The 20,977-nt window shown below is 42.6% G+C and overlaps 1 protein-coding gene across 11 annotated transcripts in view; it reads left to right on the forward strand.

Annotated features, from left to right (window-relative positions):
• Positions 1-20,977, forward strand: part of LOC134205449 (TOX high mobility group box family member 3-like) — a 344,232-nt gene that overhangs the window by 153,756 nt on the left and 169,499 nt on the right. For 3 of the 11 annotated variants that reach the window (XM_062680694.1, XM_062680693.1, XM_062680695.1), the window contains 3 exons: positions 24-510; positions 568-705; positions 766-1,258. The exons of the other annotated variants lie outside the window; for them this stretch is intronic. In XM_062680694.1, the coding sequence (XP_062536678.1) occupies positions 24-510; positions 568-705; positions 766-1,074 (934 nt within the window). In that variant the 3' untranslated portion in view covers positions 1,075-1,258. Of the gene's footprint in view, positions 1-23; positions 511-567; positions 706-765; positions 1,259-20,977 lie in introns of those variants that run through there. 11 annotated transcript variants of the gene reach the window in all.

Below are 20,977 nucleotides of genomic sequence, written 5' to 3' on the forward strand. Positions count from 1 at the left end.
GTTTTCTTTTAACTCTACTGTAGTCTCACAAGACAGTCCGTTCCGGAGGCCATATTGAAGACCATAGATTTTCACCATAAGAAAAAGAAGAACCGATTTGTACTGATAGTATTCTTACTATCGGAAATCTTCAAAATGCTGGCGAATGGGTCTTATTGTACAAAGCGAGAGCTGTATTACCGAGACCCTCTGAAAGCCGTCCATCCGCGGAACATTAATCTTGCACTGCGAGACGTGAGCCTCTTACTGAAGGCCGACTTATGTGAATTGAATATATTTGCCTCATCTAGAGGCCTCATCGCAGGACCGATTAAGTTTTATTCCAACAACGAAGAAGTGATCGATTGCTGCAACTCGCTGGGCACACAAATACCAGCCGACGTGAAAGGATTAACACAAATAGAAGTTGATGCCGACTTGGTATTGATCGTCGAGAAAGATACAGTGTTCCAGAGATTGCTTAATGATGGAATCCTTACCAAGTTGTCGAAGAAAATCATCGTAGTTACGGTATTGAATTTGAATGTAGAACGTCTTTATCATATTGACATGGGTCTTTTTTCGCAGAGCAAGGGTTATCCAGATGTCGGAACGAGATTGCTGCTGAAGAAAATTTGGGATACGACACGGACTCCAATGTTCGCCCTGGTAGATGCCGATCCTTACGGAATCGAAATCTACTGCGTCTACAAATTTGGCTCCCTGGTATTTTTCTATGCACGCAGTCTTCAACCATTACCACTTATAACATTACTGTTTTTAAAGTCACTCTTACATCAGTCATCGCAGCTGGCCGTTCCGTCGATTCAGTGGTTGGGACTTCGACCGTCGCACCTGGTTTTGCTGAATCTGAAACTGCTCCCTCTGACAGAGCGAGATCGGAGCCGCATTCAACGAATGCTTAAGCGTCCATATATTGGCCATCCGGGATGTGAACTGGAACGGGAGTTGCGCCTGCTTCACGAGCTAGATGGCAAAGCGGAAATTGAAAGCCTCACGGATATCTCCGTGGATTACTTGGTTACCAAGTATCTACCCATGCAGCTTCGGTTGTTTGATCTTTCAAACGGATAGTAATCTTATTTATGTAACATTAGAGTTGGAACAGTATCGTTCCATTATTTTAGTTATGATGACCAAAATATTTCAAATAACGTATACTTATTAGCATTTACTATCACCTTCATCTATATTTTCATAAATTTATTTGGCATATGCTCACAAATAACAATCACCGACGCCAACGAGACGACAACCACATCTGGACTAAACATTTCAACGGGATCTATGGATTTACTTTCTATCCGAGGGGAGGAGAGACCTGACGTTTTCCTGTTGGAAAACATCATCGAGGCCGACTGGGTTAAGGCACAGGAACACTGTGGTGAGAGGCAGGCACGATCACCACATAACCAGCGTTGTTAGTGATTCTCTTCTTATTATTCTTCTCAATTTCTCCGGTATTTCATAAATATTTTCCTGTAAATTCTTCTAGGGGCTAAGGAGCCGTGCGGTAAGACGCGCGGCTACAAAACAAGACCATGCTGAGGGTGGCTGGGTTCGATTCCCGGTGTCGGTCTATGCAATTTTCAGATTGGAAATTGTCTCGACTTCCCTGGGCATAAAAGTATCATCGTGCTAGCCTCATGATATACTATTGCAAAAATGGTAACCTGGCTTAGAAACCTCGCAGTTAATAACTGTGGAAGTGCTTAATGAACACTAAGCTGCGAGGCGGCTCTGTCCCAGTAGTTTTTGGTTTTTGTAGAACTCTCACGAGAATTCTTCTAAATTTCTATATTTTTAACTTCTCCGACTCCGGTTTTCAACATCTTAGTTAAGGCATCAGCGAGAATATCATTAGTTGGGAAATGCAATAACTTGATGGCTTTTTTTTTGGTTACCAATCGGATATAATGATGCTTAGTGTCGATGTGCTTGACAAGGCTACTGGTCTTCACTGTTGTCTAGTAGTCTACTCACGCAACAGACCACTCAGTCAGGCATTGTACTCAGTTTCGAGGAAGGCGAGAGCCACAGAGTTTTGGTCCCTGCTGCCGAGATAATTGGGTCACTACCATAGAAAAAGATCACGGTATACAGAAAACAAGGTAGGCTCGTTAGAAAAATGACACTTCGAATGTGACGCATATTTTATCGCCACATGTTGGAGTACAAAAGTAAGCATGCTGCGACCCTAGAGCATCGTCTCGGTCCAGCTTGTGCGTAGATAGCAGTGACGTCACATGTTTACATGCAAACTGAATGTTTACATACGTGATGAGTCTGCCTTGTTCTTTGTATGCCGTGGAAAAAGATGAATCCTGTCATTGACTTTCGTGTCCGGCTTTCTCCAGCCCACTTTGATTCGGAGAAACCTCTAAGAGACCGTTCTTCGACAGGTTCGTCAATCATTCGTCGCGATAACTAATCCATATTTCCAGGCTTGCTTACTTTTCTCGAATTCTGGTCACCGCTTACGCCTCCTCCCAAAGCATCTCCCGGAGGCCGCAATGGCGCTACGATTAGGAGGCATACCTTCGATACACCGTCAACGCTACCACCGAGGCCACCTTCGACACACCGTCAAGCCGACCCAACTTCATCCAAACCATCTTAGATCATGCCTAGGCTGACCAGATCATTTCGGTGATAAAACGGAACAAATGCGATTGCAAAACGGGACAGGTTTAAGACAGGCATTTTCATCTTTTCGTCATAGCATCGAAAACAAAACAAAAATAAATCGTAAGCTCAAGAGAAACGTTCTTCATAGTTGAGTTCTAGGAGATTGACGTTGCTTTTGTTGGATTAGCCTAATGTGACCAGTAAACGTCCTGCGAAACTTGGGACGCCTATATGGATTGCGTCACAGGCTTGAAAATGGATCTTCCAAAAATGCATTTCGCATAGATTTTAGCCCAAAACAAATGGAAAATATTTGTAAGGCTGTATGAATTGTAATTAGGGATGAACCGATACCACTAAGGTATCGATACTTCTACTTTGAAGTAGTGTCGAATGAAAGTATCGATGCTACTAAATATCGAATTAAAAGTATCGATACCTACTCGTATCATATGAGTACTCATAAATTTGAAGTAAAATTATTTTGTCACTAACAACAAGTAGTTATCCATAATTAAGCTGTAATGAAAAAATCTGGAATAATAAAAAAAACCGTTGTGCGTTGCTTCCGTGTTGAGTGGTGTGCCCTTGAAAACGCGAGTAGATTTAAATTTGGATTCCGGGAGGCTTTTGTTTAAGCACTTTCCCATTACTTTTTGTCCAACTTACCTCGAAAGTGTATAAACAGCAAAACACATTTCGAATGTAAACCAATTGTTACTTTTAATCATTACATTAATAGTTACTGCATTTTTCGATGGAAATCTCTGATGCTTCTTCAATAAAACTACTATAAAACAGTTGCAAATATTAAAGCAAAGCCAAGAATACCCAAGATATTTATTTAATAATTTATTAATTAAATTCTAATTGAATTGGATTGAAAATCGGCCACATTTTCGTTTCTCAATTTCAAGTTGATCATACGAAATCATTCAAATAAAACTTAGTTCGCTTTTGCAATTTTTACTAATAGTTTATAGCAGTTAGCAGAAATAAGTGTTGAGTGGGAAAAAATGAATATATACATACTTGAAAGTTTTTTCTACTTATCTTTATTATATTTCATGGATTTTGAAATGAGTACTCAATTGATTCAACTACTTCAATTCGATACTTATTTGGTATCGGGCATCAAAGTATCGATTCCAAAAGTACTTGGTATCGAATCAAAAGTATCGAGTATTTACTCGTATTTACTTGTATCGATTCATCCCTAATTGTAATAAATCTGTAAAACGAAGTTGAAAAATGCAGCTTCACATTAGTTTAGCCACTACGACGATGGACGGATATACCTGCCGTGTCCCCATGTCGAAAAAAAACCTTGAATAAAATCCAAGAGCTTTGGAAATTTCAAAATTTATGGGCTTAATTTTCATTTTCCTTGTAAGAAATTAGAACTATTTTAGAATGAATCATTCACCACCATAACCTTATATTGTATTAGTTAGTTGTATTGTTGGTTGTGGAAAAATACTAAACTACAAATATTTAACTCTTCAGAGGAACGCGGACAAAAACACGAAGGCAAAGAAAATTACGCAACTCTCAACATTTGAAATTTTATTTTAATTTACTCTTAGACATGCATTAGGGATTTTATTATTGGTCAATATCAAGAACTAGGAAGTACTAAGGCTAAGAAAAAATAGTTTTGAGAAAAAATGCCAAAAGACAAATGCGAAAAAAGCAATAGGGCGGGATTATTGATTTTCCGTGCCAAATCCCTTTTTCATGAATATAAGTGGGAACAAATCTTAGGATAAGAATAATAAGAATCTCAACAAGGAAAGAACATTGATAAAATGTAATTTTAATTATTTCCATGAATATGATTGGCACATGAGATGTCAAATCTAATCCATTCACAGTCCTTTTTTATCGAAATTGATTTAAATGACGCTAAAAGTAGCCTCACACCTCGGAAATCTAGTGCATTGATTTGTTCCCATGTGTTCCCAAACTCATGCAATTTCGTCGGGACTCGTAATTTCGTCGCGAAAGATGAAATTGGCCACATTTTAATGCCTCCGGAATAAGCAGAAAAAATAATTCAAATGAAAGTTTATAAAAAAAATCCCCCGTAGAAGCTCACATTGTCATTAACTGTGAAAAAGTTGATCAATAGAAAATACAAAACGGCATAGATATAATTATTTTAAATACAACACTAATAAAATAACATCTCACACTTTTTTTATGGGTGGGTTTCGTCCACTTTCTTTGTTGAGAGCTAAGCCAGCCGAGGGCTGTAAATCTATCTAATAGACATAAAAAAACACTTTCTTTGTAGGTATTTGATATCAGATTCCGGCCTTAAAGAATCAATGAAAAACGGGACAAATTGAGGATTTTTTGGATTACGACGGGACAGCACAAAAAGGTTTAAAAAACGGGACTGTCCCGTTAAATACGGTACGTATGGTCAGCCTAATCATGCCAATGTTACAATCCCACAAATCAGAAGTCGGCTATGGACGGACGAGACGGGACGAGTGACAAAGGCGAGAAGAATGGTCCTCAGTGCGCTCATGAGGCCTCCCTCTGGTAATCCACTCAAGATAAGTGCGTTACAGTTGTACAAAGAGAAGCATTATGAATGCAGGACAGTTAACCAAGAGCAGATAATGGGAGGACTTCCCCGACTCTATTACCCCGCAAAATAATTCCCAACATCAGTTTCGGTAAGCGAATACCCACTCGAGTTCCAGTTCCTGTCTATCGCCCTTGCTAAGAGTAGTGAAATGTCTTCCAGTTCAGATAGGAAAGGGCATCCCAGGCTAAAGGATAACTCGTCTCCCGCTACTGTACTGTTTCTCGATTTTGTCAACCAGGCCGGACGATGGCGGTGGCGTCTTCCCAATCCCGAAAACCGGCCGATCTCACTGACCTTCTACGTGACCAAGATTGTCGAGAGGCTGTTGAACCGCCGGCTACGGGAAAAACTGGAAAAACAGATTGCAGATTAGAGGAAACTTCCATTTCGGCTTGTCATCCATCCTACAGGATGCCTTCGAGGAGGCAGATGGGTGGACCTTTAAAACCTAGACATTTCAATGCCCTTTTAACAGGATATGGACGCCTTTCGTTGTCCACCAGCTGATTGAGTGGGGATTTTCCGGTAACATTCGTCGGGAACTTTTCTCACGGGGCGCTCTTTCCAGGTGCTCATTTAACATCAGGCTTCGAGACCTACCAGACGGGGAAGAGCCGTTTGGTCGAATACCGTTCGGCCGAATGCCATCTGGCCGAAGGCCACTAGGCCGAAAATTGCTTGGTCGAATATACCATTTTGCCGAAAGGGTCTTTTGGCCGAAATGGTCATTTGGCCGAATTGAACATTTAAATAGGTCATTTTAAAAGTGAGAAATAAGGTGTGAAAAAAGAGACGTCTCACTACTTATTTCCCACTTCTCACTGTGAAAAGTAGGTAGTGCGAAGTGAGAAGTGAAACGTCTCACTACACACTTCTCATTTTTCACAGTGAGAAATGAGAAATTGGGAGTGAGAAGTGAGACGTCTCATTTGTCCTGTTCGGCCAAATGCCCTTTTCGGAAAAAATTGTCCTATTCAGTCAAATGTTCTGTACGGCCAAATGTCCTTTTCGGCCAAATGTTCTAATCGGCCAAATTACATATTCAGCCAAATGACCTATTCGGCCGGAAGACCCTTTCAGTCAGGTTTCCGCCTAATGGTTTGTTCGGCCTGGTGGCCAAACGACCCTTCTCCGTTTTGCCTAATACCATCAAACATTCACATTTTAATACCCCCAACGACATTCCGTTAGTCGTCGTTTGTAACACTTCAGTATACACGCGGGTAAAAATTCTCCACTGGGCTACTTAAGTAGGGTTTTCCGTGACTGCCAGCAAGTGCGTCCGTGGGTTCATTTACAGAGGGAGACATCAACTATCCGGTCTGAGCTTAATGTTGGGTGAATACCCCATCTCCAACCGCCAACTAGCAAAAGTGCTCAGAGTCTCCATTGAGAAAGGTCTCAGCATCCGGCCGCTTCTCTGTGGAAGCTGAGACCCGAGGTCACAAACTAAAGTTTATTTTGTTCGTAGCTTGTCTAAACCTCACAAGACCAACAACCAGGGCCTACACACTTAATTTTTTTTACCGAGATCTCAGCATTTTTTGTTTATTTTCCCGAGGTGGGCACCGCCGAGTTTCAGCAAACATGATTTTGTCCGAGATCTCAGTAAAAGTGACGTTTCAGTTGCTGAGATATAGTAAATATTTTGCCGAAAATCAGTAATAAACCAAATTTTATGCCGAAGTTCAGTTCTGAAATTTACTGAGCTACAGCGGTGCCCGATTTTGCCGAGCTCGAGAAATGAAAAGTTAGTGTGTACAGTTTTCGGAGGCCCTTAAATGTACGATAAAGGTTGATTTTGGTTCATAATGTTTTGTGGGTTCTCGGGGCCCGTCCCGAAAATCACAACAACAGAACGATCCGGCTACAGCTTGGACAGGCTACCATCGATAGCCTCGATGCTGGGCCAATCGCTTCCACTCGCCCTGAACGTTGAGCGGCCCCAGGTCCTCTTCAACTGCAAAAGGCCATCGTGTACGCGGCCTTCCACGAAATTTGCGGCCTCTTCCGGGTTCTCTACTAAATACTATCTTCGCTTAACGTTCTTCCGGCATACGAACAACGTGTCCAGCCCATCATAGTCTGCCGTGTTGTATAAGCTTAAGAATATCCAGCCCTTTATACTCCTGGTTTCGAATACTTCGAAAGCTCTCCGATCAACCTCCTTTAACGTCCATGTTTCATGGTCGTATAAAGCCACCGGAAGAATCAGAGTAGTAGTATACAGCGCGAATTTTGTCTTCGTTTGCAGACTACGGGATGGAGCTTCAACTACCAGCACTAAAATCTTCTGCATTACTAACAAGTAGACATATTAAAGAGATTGAATCCATACCATACTATAAATCGCTAATCTTTCCCGAGAACCCCCAACGTGTCATCCCTGCTGATCTTCTAGTTATAAGAATAATTACTCAAAAGTTTGCACAATTGCCCGCAAATTCACAACATTGCCCTCTTGCCAGTTTGATCCATCAACACCACATTAGCCAAACGGATATTCCCATAGTTGAACGCAAATAATCAAACGTAAATTGCCTTCGGTGCTGGAGAAACGTGGGAATAAGACAACTAGGATCTAAAGTAAAGAGCTAACTATATTTGATGGTGAACGAAAAAATCCTGCACCAAGATCTCTTCACTCGGATTGGTCGTGAACATTGCAATGCAGCTAATGAAACATGGTCATTTGGCCAAATGCCACTTGGCCGAAAAACACGATAGACCGAAAGTCATCTAGCCGATTTCATGTGGCCAAATTGGACATTTGACCGAAACGGTTATTAGGCCGAAAATCGGTTTTTATTTATTTTTTATTATTAAATCTTCAACTTTAAGTTGTACCGATAAAAACATATACTAAATAGACAATCCTTTGTATGTATTTGGACTTACTTATGCCAAAATCATAAACGACACTGGTTTCGTTGAATGCACGGCAGTAAATAGTCCATGGTTCGTTGAAGCTGTAGTTGGTGCGACGGTTGTTGGCTTTTTTTGCCAAAAATGTCGTTTGACCGAACACGTGTCGTGGTCGAGAATGTCGTTTGACCAAACAGGCCGAAAAAGTCGTTTGGTCGAAATGTCGTTTGGCAGAAAGGGCCATTTGGCCGAAAGTTGCCGGTCGAACAAGTAATATGACCAGTGTTGGTAAAATCATGCTCAAATCTCACTCACCGAAGCCTCATGCGCGAGCTGACTCGCTTGCGATTCTGCATAGAGAGCATCGCGTATGAGTTTTTCACTCAGAATCGCATTGTTTCGCTCATTCACCGAAAAATTATTTTTTTTTAAATTATTTTGCTCCAAAGAGTGTCAATACCCAATCGAAGCGTGTTTTATGTTTACGTTGGATTTGTCATCCATTGTTTTAAGCATAGAAAGTTATTTCGATTGGTTTAACCAAGAAGAACACGCAAAAATCACGCAATGATGTAAATCGCAAATCGAATCCTGGACGATTCTCTGGGCCATGAGTCAGGTGAGGTATGCCTCGCGCTTAATTTGAATCAAGGATGAGATGTGTCCAAAAGTGTCGTTTGGTCGAACAGGTTATTTGACCGAATAAATCATTTGGTCGACTAGGTTCTTTGGCCAAAAATGTTGTTTAGCCGAAATGGTCGATTGGAAGACAGGGTCATTTGACGGAAAATTACATTTGACAGCACGGGTCACACGGCCGAAAATGTCGTTTGGCCGAGCAGCTCATATGGCCAAAAATGTCCTTTGACTGTACGCCATACGGTCATACGACATTTTCGGCTGTGTGGCCCGTTCGACCAAATGTCATGGCCCTTTCTGCCAATCTTCTATTCCGGCCAAATGGAATTTGCGTCTAAATGGTCTATTCGGCCCAATGTCATTTTCAGCTGTATGGCCAAATGGCGCTTTCTGTCAAACGACCACATCGACCAAATGGGCTATTTGTCCAAATAACCTATTTGGCTGAACGTTATTTTCGATCATAGACCCGTTCAGCGAAGTGACATATTTGGACAAATGATTTGAACGAGTTTCGGTTAAACGGCCTCTATCCATCCATTGGACATCCGACGCGGAAAACAGGAAATTTGATAGCGGGCACCCTTTTAAGGTATTTGGATATATCGTACCTTGGTCAAGCAAGAAACTGCTTTTGTAAACAAGAGCTATCGTGAATTTCGAAGATAACCAAGCGGCCATAATTATTGTGAAGAATTGCGAAAATAAGAGATCGAAGCATTATCAAACACCACTTTATAAGGGGCCGTATATGAAACGGATAAGTTACGGGCAAAATAATTCATGAAATCCTTGGATGCGGTACAGTGATCGTTGAGCTGCGAATGCTCATTTAAAAACGCTGGGTGAGTTGTAAGGAAACATAAATACAGCATTCAGATCTGCTGCGTATTTTAGAAACAAATTATTACAAGAGAGTTGTACTATGTATTAGCAATAAGCTTTTCAAAAAATGTATAAACTAGGACGGAACTGCGTAGCTTCAATCGAATTGAGCTGACCTTGGAAACTGACACACAAAAGGGTTGCCGAGTCGTGTGGCAAAATTTATTGGTTTGCACCACATATCAAGGCGACTTTTAACCTTCAATATCTCATATTTAGGTTCCGAAATTTTAAATTTACTTTAAATGCTTTTAAACGCTATAATTTTGAAATATTTATTACCAAAGCCACTCAATTCTCAACAAAATACAATTTATAATAGCAGTCGCGGCGGATATAGAAAAACACTCGTTCCACACAAAACAGCGTGACTCGCCCTACATTGGCTGCTTTATCGATAATCTAAAATGCTCCAAATCGAATCGAGCAGTACAATAAAATTAATCCGAATTTCATGTTGATTGAAAGTCCACAACCTCGATGACGGCGGGGACTGCTGGCAGACTGGGGCGCGTGTCTACGCGGATAAAAGAGCCGCGTTCAATCACATCCAGTATCGTTTAATATCTCGCGTCGCACATTTGTGTATATTGTATGGCAAAATCGCTAATTGAATGAGTTCATTAGCAAGCACAATAAGTCATCACTTCTTGTGCGTATCACACTCGCATCGATGGAACTCTCACGTGCGCACACGTATCTGTGTGTACACACCAGCAGCATCATTCACACTGCGGCTACAATCGTTGGAAGAAGAGCATCCGAGTCAGTTTTATGTATATGAGAAGTTTTGCAAGGGTCGGCCGAAACGAAATTCGGGGTTGGATGAGATGCTTGGAATCGTCATCGCGGCGATTAAATCGCTTAGGTTTAGGGGGAGCCTTTGCATGAGCAAAGCATGTTGTTGGAATGCCGGGCAAAAACCCTGCAAAAATGGCGTTCGTTTTATATCCGTTTTAATAACAGTTTTCGGTAGTATATGAAAAGTCTATTGACTGGACTGTAAAATCTGTACAGGATGCCACTGATGGTTATTGTCTATCGGGACTAATATCCTAGTTACTAGGAAAGTAGTTTAGGATTTTCAGAAATGTTCAGAATATTATATATTATATTAAAACACACCATAGGGAGATCTTTTTCGATCTGAGTTCGACCCTTCCCTCGCAATGACCGATAAGAAGAATCAAACTAGCAGATTCGTTTCGTGAAATCTATTTCAATCCGCGTTATTTCTGCATGAGCATTGCGCTCCCGCCCGCGACGAGACGGGTTGGAGCCCGCGAGTAGTGTACCAAGAGAAAGAGAATCAACCGAAGAGCGCAGAGCCGTATTATTATTTCCTTTTTGCGAAATAATCCCGCTGTCAATCAGCATTTTCTTTCCAACTGTTTCTTAATCACAAAAATCCAATCCAATTTAGGTCAGCTTACTCCAGCCATGTATACATCAACCTCTAATACATGAGCATAACAACGTACGTACAGCATCAGTCGTACGGGTACCGTGAGGGTACCGAACTGGGGGAGGTTTGATTTTTCCTGTAGGCTGCCTGATCCGATTCGATAGGCATCACTCATGTCCAAATGCGGGGGGACTAGTACTTGCGTACTTACCAGGGGAGGTAGAATGCTGCCGGTACTTTGGAGGTTTCAAGTTGAAGTCTTAGAGATGGCAGTGAAATATAAATCCCATTCATGTCCGCAATCGAGCATCCTCACGTTGCTAAATGCGCTTGCGTTTTCCTCCATTTCCTCCAATCAAGTGCGCTAGGTGGTGTATGTTTTGAGCAGTGAATCGAATTGCATTACTTCTTGAATTGCCATCATTGTCGGATCGAATTGGCGTTGATGATGGTGTCACACTTCATCACTCATTGGACCAACTATTGTAAAGAGTGTGACATGTTGGGACTTCTGCTGGAACCCATTAGTAGAGCAACAACTGAATCGTGGAATGCCTATAACTTGATTGGTTGTATTGGACTTGATAGAAATTTATTTTTAACTGTGGTATCACATGTTGAAGAGTGTAACAGACACATTGCAAAAATCAATTTTCAATTTTTCAAAACCAGCGAAATAAAAATTCCATTTATGGAAGATGAGAACAATTATATATTGATCTTCCAAATGTGTCCTTTGACTTTTAAGCAACTGATCACACTTTAAGGCAAACAAAACTGCCTTCCCAGCAATGTTCACGTTATCAATCAATAGAATTCAATTCAAATAATTTTCGACATAATGTCCTTTTTTGACCAACTATCATCGATGAAATCCGAATGATATAGATTTTTGACGATAGTCCGTAATTCGCTTTCGCGAGTTTCGGTTATTTGTGATGATCTTAAATAGATTGACCCGAGTCCTCCAAGCTCTTTGGTCCGCTTGAAAGATAGTGAAATCTGAGGTTACCTTCACTCCGTCTTCCGAGTATATGCAGAGTCTTTTTTGTTGGCATTAGATGAACAATCTGGAACACCGACTGTTTTTACTGCCACTTGTAGCAGCGTCGTCATCGTTTACAAGGATAAATACTTCACCGGAAAACATCAGGAAGACACCGTTCATTACCACGAAGAACAGTGTAACGGTTGAATCGATCCATGTAATACGTCCGTTCCGTCGTACTCAGTGCTTTTTACCAGTATCTGAAAGGTTCAGCCATCCTTAGAAATTATGATGAAAGGTCAACATCAACATGTTTCTGGCAATGCCTGATTTGACAAGTTCTGCAACAAATACTTAAACAAAAACCGATACGTGCCCAGATTTCTAAGTTCCGCGAACGTTACGAGAACTGGTCAAAGTACAAAACCACGTTCCTCGGCATCCAGGCCCGACTCAATGATGCAGACACAATAAAACTCTTTCACTTGGATAAGGTTCTCATCGACGAAGCAACATGAATCCTAGACATAAAAATATACAACAAAAATAACTACAAACATGCATAGGATATTCTCCGAGAACACTGTTAGGTCAGAATATTAAGCACGTATAAAATCTTAGCTGAATGAAACAACAGCTCACCGGTGTATCGGAATTGTTTGTTGTTGGATCGAAATACTAGGAAGCAATGGTCTGCCCGCAGAAAAGACATCGTTTAAGAGAATTCCTGTCAGACACAGAATGTCCGGAGAGCCATCAACGCTATCACTTTCAGCTGCTTGATGAGCTCCGACCAAATGCATGATAGGTATATACCATGACAATGCTCACGGAAAAGCAAAAAAAATACTATCACTATGGTTGTTAAAGATCTTATAGTAATTTTTTCTTCAATCAAGCAAATAACACCAAACGAGTCAGTAAAAACTTAAAAGTGATTTTGTTTATTAAAATATAACGAACAACATGAATAGTCGCTTTCTCAACTATTGTAGGCCGTTTGCAGGAAAGTGATCAGAAGAGGGTCACGAAATCTCACCAAAAGCACCATAGATAATCATATTCATTCATACAGTCGTGAGGAGTGGACGTCTTTTCGGTACGGTCCGCAACTTAAATTGTATATATTTTTTTTACCTCTATGACGCAAATAGTAGCCTATATCTCATCACCCCGCTTCAACAGCGCGCACAACAGCAGCTGCAACCAGACCCCCGTCGTCCACTAAGAATAAACTTGCGCGTAATGCCATTGCTGAGCTTTTTGCTGAGCGTCGTGCAAAAATACTAAGTTCCGATGCTCAAGTAAAAGGAAGCTGCTCTACGCATATCAACGAATCCGGCTGGAAATGCTTTCATGGTGGGGAAATGAAATGTAGGTGGAGCCCAGACTGGACAAAATTGGAACATGAACGTCGTCAGCAGAACACCACCATGCAAAACAAACGTCTCATCAACAGCACCAATACCCAAGGCAGCAATATCAAAACCAACATCGTTAGCAAGACGAATGTCAAACGAACCACTGAAATGGTTAAACGACCTAAACGACACAATAAAAGCAACAACAAACCAAATGACAAGCAACTACTGCTAATGGCAAAAAGTAAATTTTCTGGTCCTCCAATAACAATAGAACATCCAATTGCAGCTCGATCAGCTCCTAGTGCAAAATCTTTCATCCACTTTAAGAAGGGTGAAACCATCTATCCAACTGAAAAATCACAAATGGAACCACAACCACCTTACGCTAATATTCAACCGAATCAACAGCAACGGCATCAGCAGCAACTACAGAAACAAGAATAACCACCAAATCCTGACGGCCAATTCGAACTAGACCCAATAAGACCACCCAGCGTTCGTCTGCCGCAACAATCTACGGAAGGCGACGGACGTCTCCTAAAAGCCTCTAAATTTGGGCTCAATCAAATTAACCATATAAAAAACAGACAGCAATGCTATTTGGTCTTTTTATTAACTAACGTATATGAAGATTTCTGTGTGACTGAATCATTAAATCCATTGTGGAAAAAATGAAACGTTTCGCACAGCAATTGAATATTTTTTAATCATTCACGCCCACCAAAGACCCAACGACTATGAGTACGAGGAAGTCTTCGAATACCATTCAGCAGACTATGAAAGAATTAAACTAAGATTAAATAGTATAAATTGGCAGTCAATTATAAAGAATGAAGGAAACATTGATACTGCTGCATACACTTTTAACGAAACTTTACAGCAAATAATTGAACAAGAAATTCCACTAAAGAAAAAACGACTACAAAGAAATACAAAAAGTCCAATCTGGTACAACAGTCAAATCAAAAATTTGAAAAATCGCAAACAAAAAGCACATAAAATCTACAAGAAAGAAGAGAATGATCGAAACTTAGCGACATATTTGGAAATCTGCGACCAACTGAATCTAGCCATCAGTAATGCATTTGAAGAATATAATTCAAAAACTGAGCTTGAAATAAAGTCCTCTCCAAAGAACTTTTTTAATTACGTAAAACCAAAATTAAAATCAGACAATTTTCCACCTCGACGAAAATGTTGGCGATAGCTCGGAAAAAAACTGTAATTTATTTGCAAATTTTTTTCCAAGAAATCTATACTACATTTTCGGAAGAAAATCGCGACCGCGATTATTTCGCGTTTTTTCCAGAATTTTTCAGAGATGTTGATGTAAATCAAATTCAAGTCCAGGAAATTTTCGACGCTCTAATGAACTTGGATGCTTCGAAGGGACCTGGCCCGGACACGATTCCACCAGTATTTATTAAAAAAAATAGCAAAAGAACTCACTACTCCTCTTTATTGGCATTTCAATAAGTCTCTGGAATCTTGAATCTTCCCAAAAATATGGAAAAGCTCTTTTATAGTACCGATATTTAAATCTGGTCGAAAATCAGACGTACGTAATTATCGTGGCATAGCCCTTATCTCTTGCATTCCAAAACTTTTCGAGGCAATTATCAACGAGAAACTATTTTTGCAAATCAAAAACAGAGTAACTGACACGCAACACGACATTTTTAAAGGTCGCTCGATCTCAACAAATCTGCTTCAATTCGTAGACGTAGTAAAGACGTAGTCGTAGTAAACGTCGTAGTAGACGTAGTAAATCGGAATTGAACCACGATTCCTGGAATGGCTTGAGCAGTGTTGTAAAATGTCATTTGCATTCGTTTGTATAATTTTCCCAGAACTTTTTTCAGAAGGTAGCTATCAATTCATGATGTATGACGAACCTATAGCGCTTAAATGTGCCTACAACTTTGTCTAACAAGACATTGCTGTAAATATGTAATCTGGGGCGTGGGAGGCAAAATGTCATTCAAATGACATTATGTCAAATGACACGTGACATTTTGAAGAGTTTTCACTCTCGAGCCTCAGATGTTATATCTAGAGCAATGCACCCTTGGACAAAAATATAGCCCTACTCAAGCGTTATGAGTACATCTAGAATTATGAAATAAATTTGGCTTCTAAAGAAAGTTATGAATAAATTAGTCAAATAACATGCAGATGACATTTTACAAGCCTGGGCTTGAGTCATACCTAACTGACCGCCAACAAATTATCAAATTTAATGGACACAAATCAAAACCAATTCAAGTCACTTCGGGAGTCCCTCAAGGCTCTCATTTGGGCCCTCTTCTTTTTATCTTGTACGTAAACGACATTTCCTTCATTCTGAAAAACATTAAAGTGTTAATTTATGCCGATGACATGAAGCTCTTTATGGAAATAAGAAATGAAGTCGACATCAATGTATTCCGCAATGAAATAGACAAATTCTGCATATGGTGCAAGGAAAGCCTATTAGAACTGAATGTAAAGAAATGCAATTTAATATCATTTAGCAGAAAAAAGACAATACCAAACAATTCAACGCATTAGGGAATCAAAATGTGGAAAAATGTGAAAAAATGAGGGACTTAGGAGTAATCTTAGATTTTAAACTTTCTTTCGTAGACCACTACAACACAATCATTTACAGGGCTAATAACATGCTGGGGTTCATAAAGCGTTTCTGCTATAACTTTCATAACTATAACATATACAATTACAACACTTTATGTAGTTTACGTTAGATCAATAATGGAATATTGCAGTATTGTATGGTCTCTTTTCTCATTCACGCACGAAGAGAGATTAGAATCTGTCTGTACAAAATCAAATTTTACTATTTGCTCTTCGTAAATTAGGCTGGACATCATTTCCACTCCCATCATACAAAGCACGCTGCATGCTCATTGACATACATACATACGTTTCCGTTTCCGTTTCGAATTCCGCGAGGAATTCCTGTGGCAATTCCTTCAGAATTCCGTTTCCAAAAATTACTCCTGGAATTCCGCTGGGACTTTCTCCGGAAATTCCCCAGGAAATTCCTACGCAGTTCCTCCTGGAATACGGACACGAGACCAGGACAATGTTTGTGGAGAAAAGTGCTGCGTTCTATTTATGACGAAGTGCAGATGGTGGACGGTACCTGGGAGCGAATGAGCCACGAATTGCATCAGCTGTTGGGAAAACCATCCATCGTTTCCCGCGAAAATCGGACGACTGTGGCTGGCCGGGCATGTGTCAGTCTCGATGAAAATGGTACAAGGATACGACGGTACAAGAAGGTGAGGTGCGTAGCGAGCGAGGTGGATCGATCAGGTGAAAGACGATTTGCGCGGGTGACGACGTGCAGCCATGGACTGAGGCCACTTCCTTCAAGAATTTCTCTGGGAATTATTCCAGGAGATTTTTTTTTTTGAGGGTAAAATTCAGTTTTATTTTGTCATTATATGTACAGTTATTTACAATTGTAGTTCAGCGTTTTCAAATCAATTTAAATCTAATTGGAACATTAAAGCGTCTACATCAATTCTATCGTTACACTCGTAAACAAAGCCGATGTACTTCACAAACAAGCGGAGAATTTCCACTCGCGCAGCTCTTCCAATTCCTGGCAAAACAGGTCTCGTGAGGTCCTCTAACGACAGTCGCCTCCAACCATTCGTGTAGCTGGCTAGCCTCTGCTGTAGGACCGTCCAGGCCGGGCTGACACGAGTGCAGCTACAGAACTTGTGCTGGAGCGTTTCAGGTACCTGTATGTCACAGTGTTGACAGTTCTCGCCACCCGTTGCATCACGTGCAGAAGCTTCCGATGTTCGATTTTCCCATTCATCAGCAGGTAAAGTTGGGATCGCTGCAATGAGGAAAGCTCTTTCATCCCAATATTTCGCCACGCGCATGGCCAGTCAAGCGCTGGACTGTTTCGTTCCACCTTTGGCAGTTCGCTTTGCTGGACGAAGTGCCGGTGGGTCAGATCGGCGGAAGGGTTTTGTTGGATATGGTGAGGAATTTGAGATAAATTTGATAGGATCGATTTTAGGTCAGGATTGTCTATAGAAATTGCAGGGCGGGGAATTGCGTGGAATAGAAGGGATTTATAATAAGGAGTGGGGTCGATCTCTTTCAAGTGTCTGTTTGTGGCCAGACTACGGCTTTTGCATGCCAAAACATGCAAATTTAAACCGCCGTGCTCCTTCTTGCGTATCAACTGCATAATGGGAACGCGCGCAGGCATTCCTCTCCACAGGAACGTCCCCATCGTTGCTGTTATTTTCGCTGTGTGGACACCAAGCGGAGGCAGTACAGCCGAAAGGTACCACAGTCTCGATGTGCCAAACGTCTTCAGCATAATCACCCTCTGGTGAAGAGTTAGTGTACGCAAGGACTGCAGCCACATTTGCTGTGAAAACTTGCCCGCCAGCGCATCCCAGTTGAGTGTAGTCATCAGCCTAATCGAGTTGGCGAAGGTAACACCCAGAATCTTGACTAGGTTGGCTGTTTGTAGCCACTGGGTACAAATTTCGTTACCTTCGAAAACGCCAACGTTCACTGCAACCGTCTTCCGCAAATTCAATTTTGCACCGGCGGCAGGCCCAAAGCGACGAAATATTTCATTCAATGCTTCTATTTGCCACGATGACGCCACAACCACGCTAATATCCTCGGCGTAGGCAACGAGTAGATCATCCCCACACACTTGCTCAAGCCTACACACCAGTGGATGAAGATAGAGCACGAACAGATGCATGGACAACGGGTCGCCTTGCCGCACCGACCGTGTGATCTCAAACGATCGAGAGAGGTGCCCATTGATAAGCAGCCGGGATGTTGACCGACTGGCTATGTTCGAGAGAAGAGAGATGAGTTCCTCGTTGAACCCGAGCGACCGCATGGTTTCGAAAAGGAACGAGTGCCGCACCCGATCGAAAGCGTTCTCTAAATCGAAGCTGATGAGCTTACCAGCGCGACGGTGATGACGGAGACTGGCGATCCGATCTTTCAAAGCGAGAGTGGCCTGGAAAATGTTTCGCTCTGTGTTTGAGCATTACTGTCCGTTGCTTAGGACGCGGTGGGCCTGCATTATTCGTTCCATCCTGTTTTTCAGGATGCGGGAGAGCAATTTATTTATAATCGCTGTTGAGCAGCGATATGGGCCGGTACACTCGGGCTGTGTTGTCGCCTCCCTTCTTCTTCACCAACACGATGACGCCCTCCACGAAGGCATGGGGGAGATTTCCGTTGAGTGCTTCATTCATAAGCATGTTCAACTCACGGTGGATGACATCGAACATCCGGAGATAAAATTCTCGTGGGATCCCGTCGGCACCGGGGGATCGTTTGGGTGCGCTCGCCCTGATAGCAGACAGAATTTCTGCTGTTTGTATCTCCTCCATGCACGCTTCGTCCAGTGGATCGTCCGGTGGGATAAAGGCTCCCCCAGACCTAAGCGATTTCATCGCCGCGATGGCGACAACTAGTCGCCGCGATTCTATCGTTGGGTCGCTGCAGGCAATGTTCTATTTACGCTTCCATACCAACGGCGACAGAATCGCTGTCGCCAAGCGATAGAATCGCGTCGCGACTGTCGCATCGCGTGTGTTTGGGGGACCTTAACACGTTCGCAAGCGAAATCGTCCCCGTTGTTGGCATTGCCGTCGTTTTCTGTTGTTTCTTCTGAGTAGAGGCTCGAGAAAAAATCAAACAGATTTGCCTCGATCGCTTGAGGCTCGACGATGATTTCGTCTTCTCCCGTCTGTAACTGCGTGATCGTGGTTTTCTCCCGTCTTCTATCCCCCAATAGGAAGATTGACATTGGCTCCCCTGCCACGTGTGTCGTTGATGCGCATGAACATGTGGGAGAAATTACGCTGCAGTGCCAACATTTCTCCTTTCAGCCGGTTGATGGTGGTTATGGTTTGTGGCTGCAGATAGTAGCCGTCGTACTCTAGCCGTAGTTGCGCATAAAGGTGCTGGTGCGCGTCGTGGACTTCCTCGAAGACGGTTCGAGATTTCCACTTGAAAAAGGACTTGATTTTTGGCTTAGCGTACGACAGCCACCATTCCATCCACGACCCGTAGTTTCTGCGCTGCCGGGTCCAATATTGCCACTTATATCGGAACTCGGCAACGTTTTCTTCGGTTGGAAGATGCGGTCGAAGAGCCCAGAAACCGCACCCGAGCTCATGTCCCAGTGGAGGGAGACAGAGTCTGAGCGTTAGCGCTTTGTGGTCTGTGAAACAGCAAACGTGCGTGTAGGCGGACTGCAATTTGTCGCGAAGACCGCGGCTCACGTATATCCGATCGAGGCGAGGTCGCGCGTTTCGACAGACATACGTAAAACCGGCATCACGTGGACATAGCTTCTCCCACACATCATATAGCTGCAGCAGCTGTACAGTGGTTTTAAGAGATGGACTGGTGTTCGGGCTGGATGAATCGCACGCACGCAGCACGCAATTGAAATCGCCAGCTACGATGACGTTCTCGGTGTGGTGGCGGAGATAATAGGCAAGCGTGCCATTGAAGAACTCCTCTCTAGCAGCGCGCTGAGCAGTGCCGGAGGGAGCGTAGACGTTGCAGATCGTTGTGTCGTGCACTCACAGCGCGATTAGTCGGCTGTCCAGGCTCTTCTCCACGTGAGTGACATGGATGTGCTCCTTCACCGCAACAGCTGTGCCTCTCCTCGTGTGGTCCACATTCGCGAAAACGACAAAGCCAGGCAAGGAAAGCTGTTCGTTCTCGACTTCCTGCAGACACACGATATCGAGGTTTTGGCTGCTTATGATGGTTCGGAGTGCGTTCAGTTTTGTGGGTTTCGTGATCGTACCGATGTTGATGGATGCGAGGTTGTAAGACGTGAGAGCCATTTATGGTAGAAAGTCCACATCCTGCTCATCGTCACCGTCGTTGCATCGCTGTTTCTTGCCGGGCGGGCGTCCTCGACTTCGGCTGCTTCTCGTCGATGTGGATGAATCGTCCGTGTCGTTGCCGGCGGTTTGGTCTTTCGATCGCAACGCGTTTCCTGGCTTTTTGAATATATCAACCAAGACCACTTCAGCGGTCTGTGGTTGTGTGCGCAACGACGACAATGTGCTGCGCGCGATTTGTGTTTGCAACGGGTTGGGAGACACCGTTCGTGCAATAGGCGCATTCGGCAGGCTTGCAGTTGGGTTTATTGAGCCAGACGGTTCGGTCTGACTCGACGGCTGTGGCAGCTCGGGGAAAGCCTCCAGCGATGCTGGTGGTGGAGCGACCCACCTCGGGGGTTTTGCACCGTTCGCCTTCTTTGGTGGTTGTCGTGGCCAGGCTTGTAAAATGTCACCTGCATGTCATTTGACTAATTTGCTCATAACTTTCTTTAGAAGCAAAATTTCTTCCATAATTTTGAATGTACTCATAACGCTTGAGTAGGGTTATATTTTTGTCCAAGGGTACATTGCTCTAAGTATAACATCAAAGGCTGGAGAGTGAAAACTCTCCAAAATGTCACGTGTCATTTGACATAATGTCATTTGAATGACATTTTGCCTCCCACGCCCCAGATTACATATTTACAGCAAAGTCTCGTTAGACAAAGTTGTAGGCCCATTTAACCGCTATAAGTT

The sequence above is a fragment of the Armigeres subalbatus genome, chromosome 1, assembly GCF_024139115.2.
Source record: "Armigeres subalbatus isolate Guangzhou_Male chromosome 1, GZ_Asu_2, whole genome shotgun sequence".
In the NCBI taxonomy this organism is placed as follows: domain Eukaryota; kingdom Metazoa; phylum Arthropoda; class Insecta; order Diptera; family Culicidae; genus Armigeres; species Armigeres subalbatus.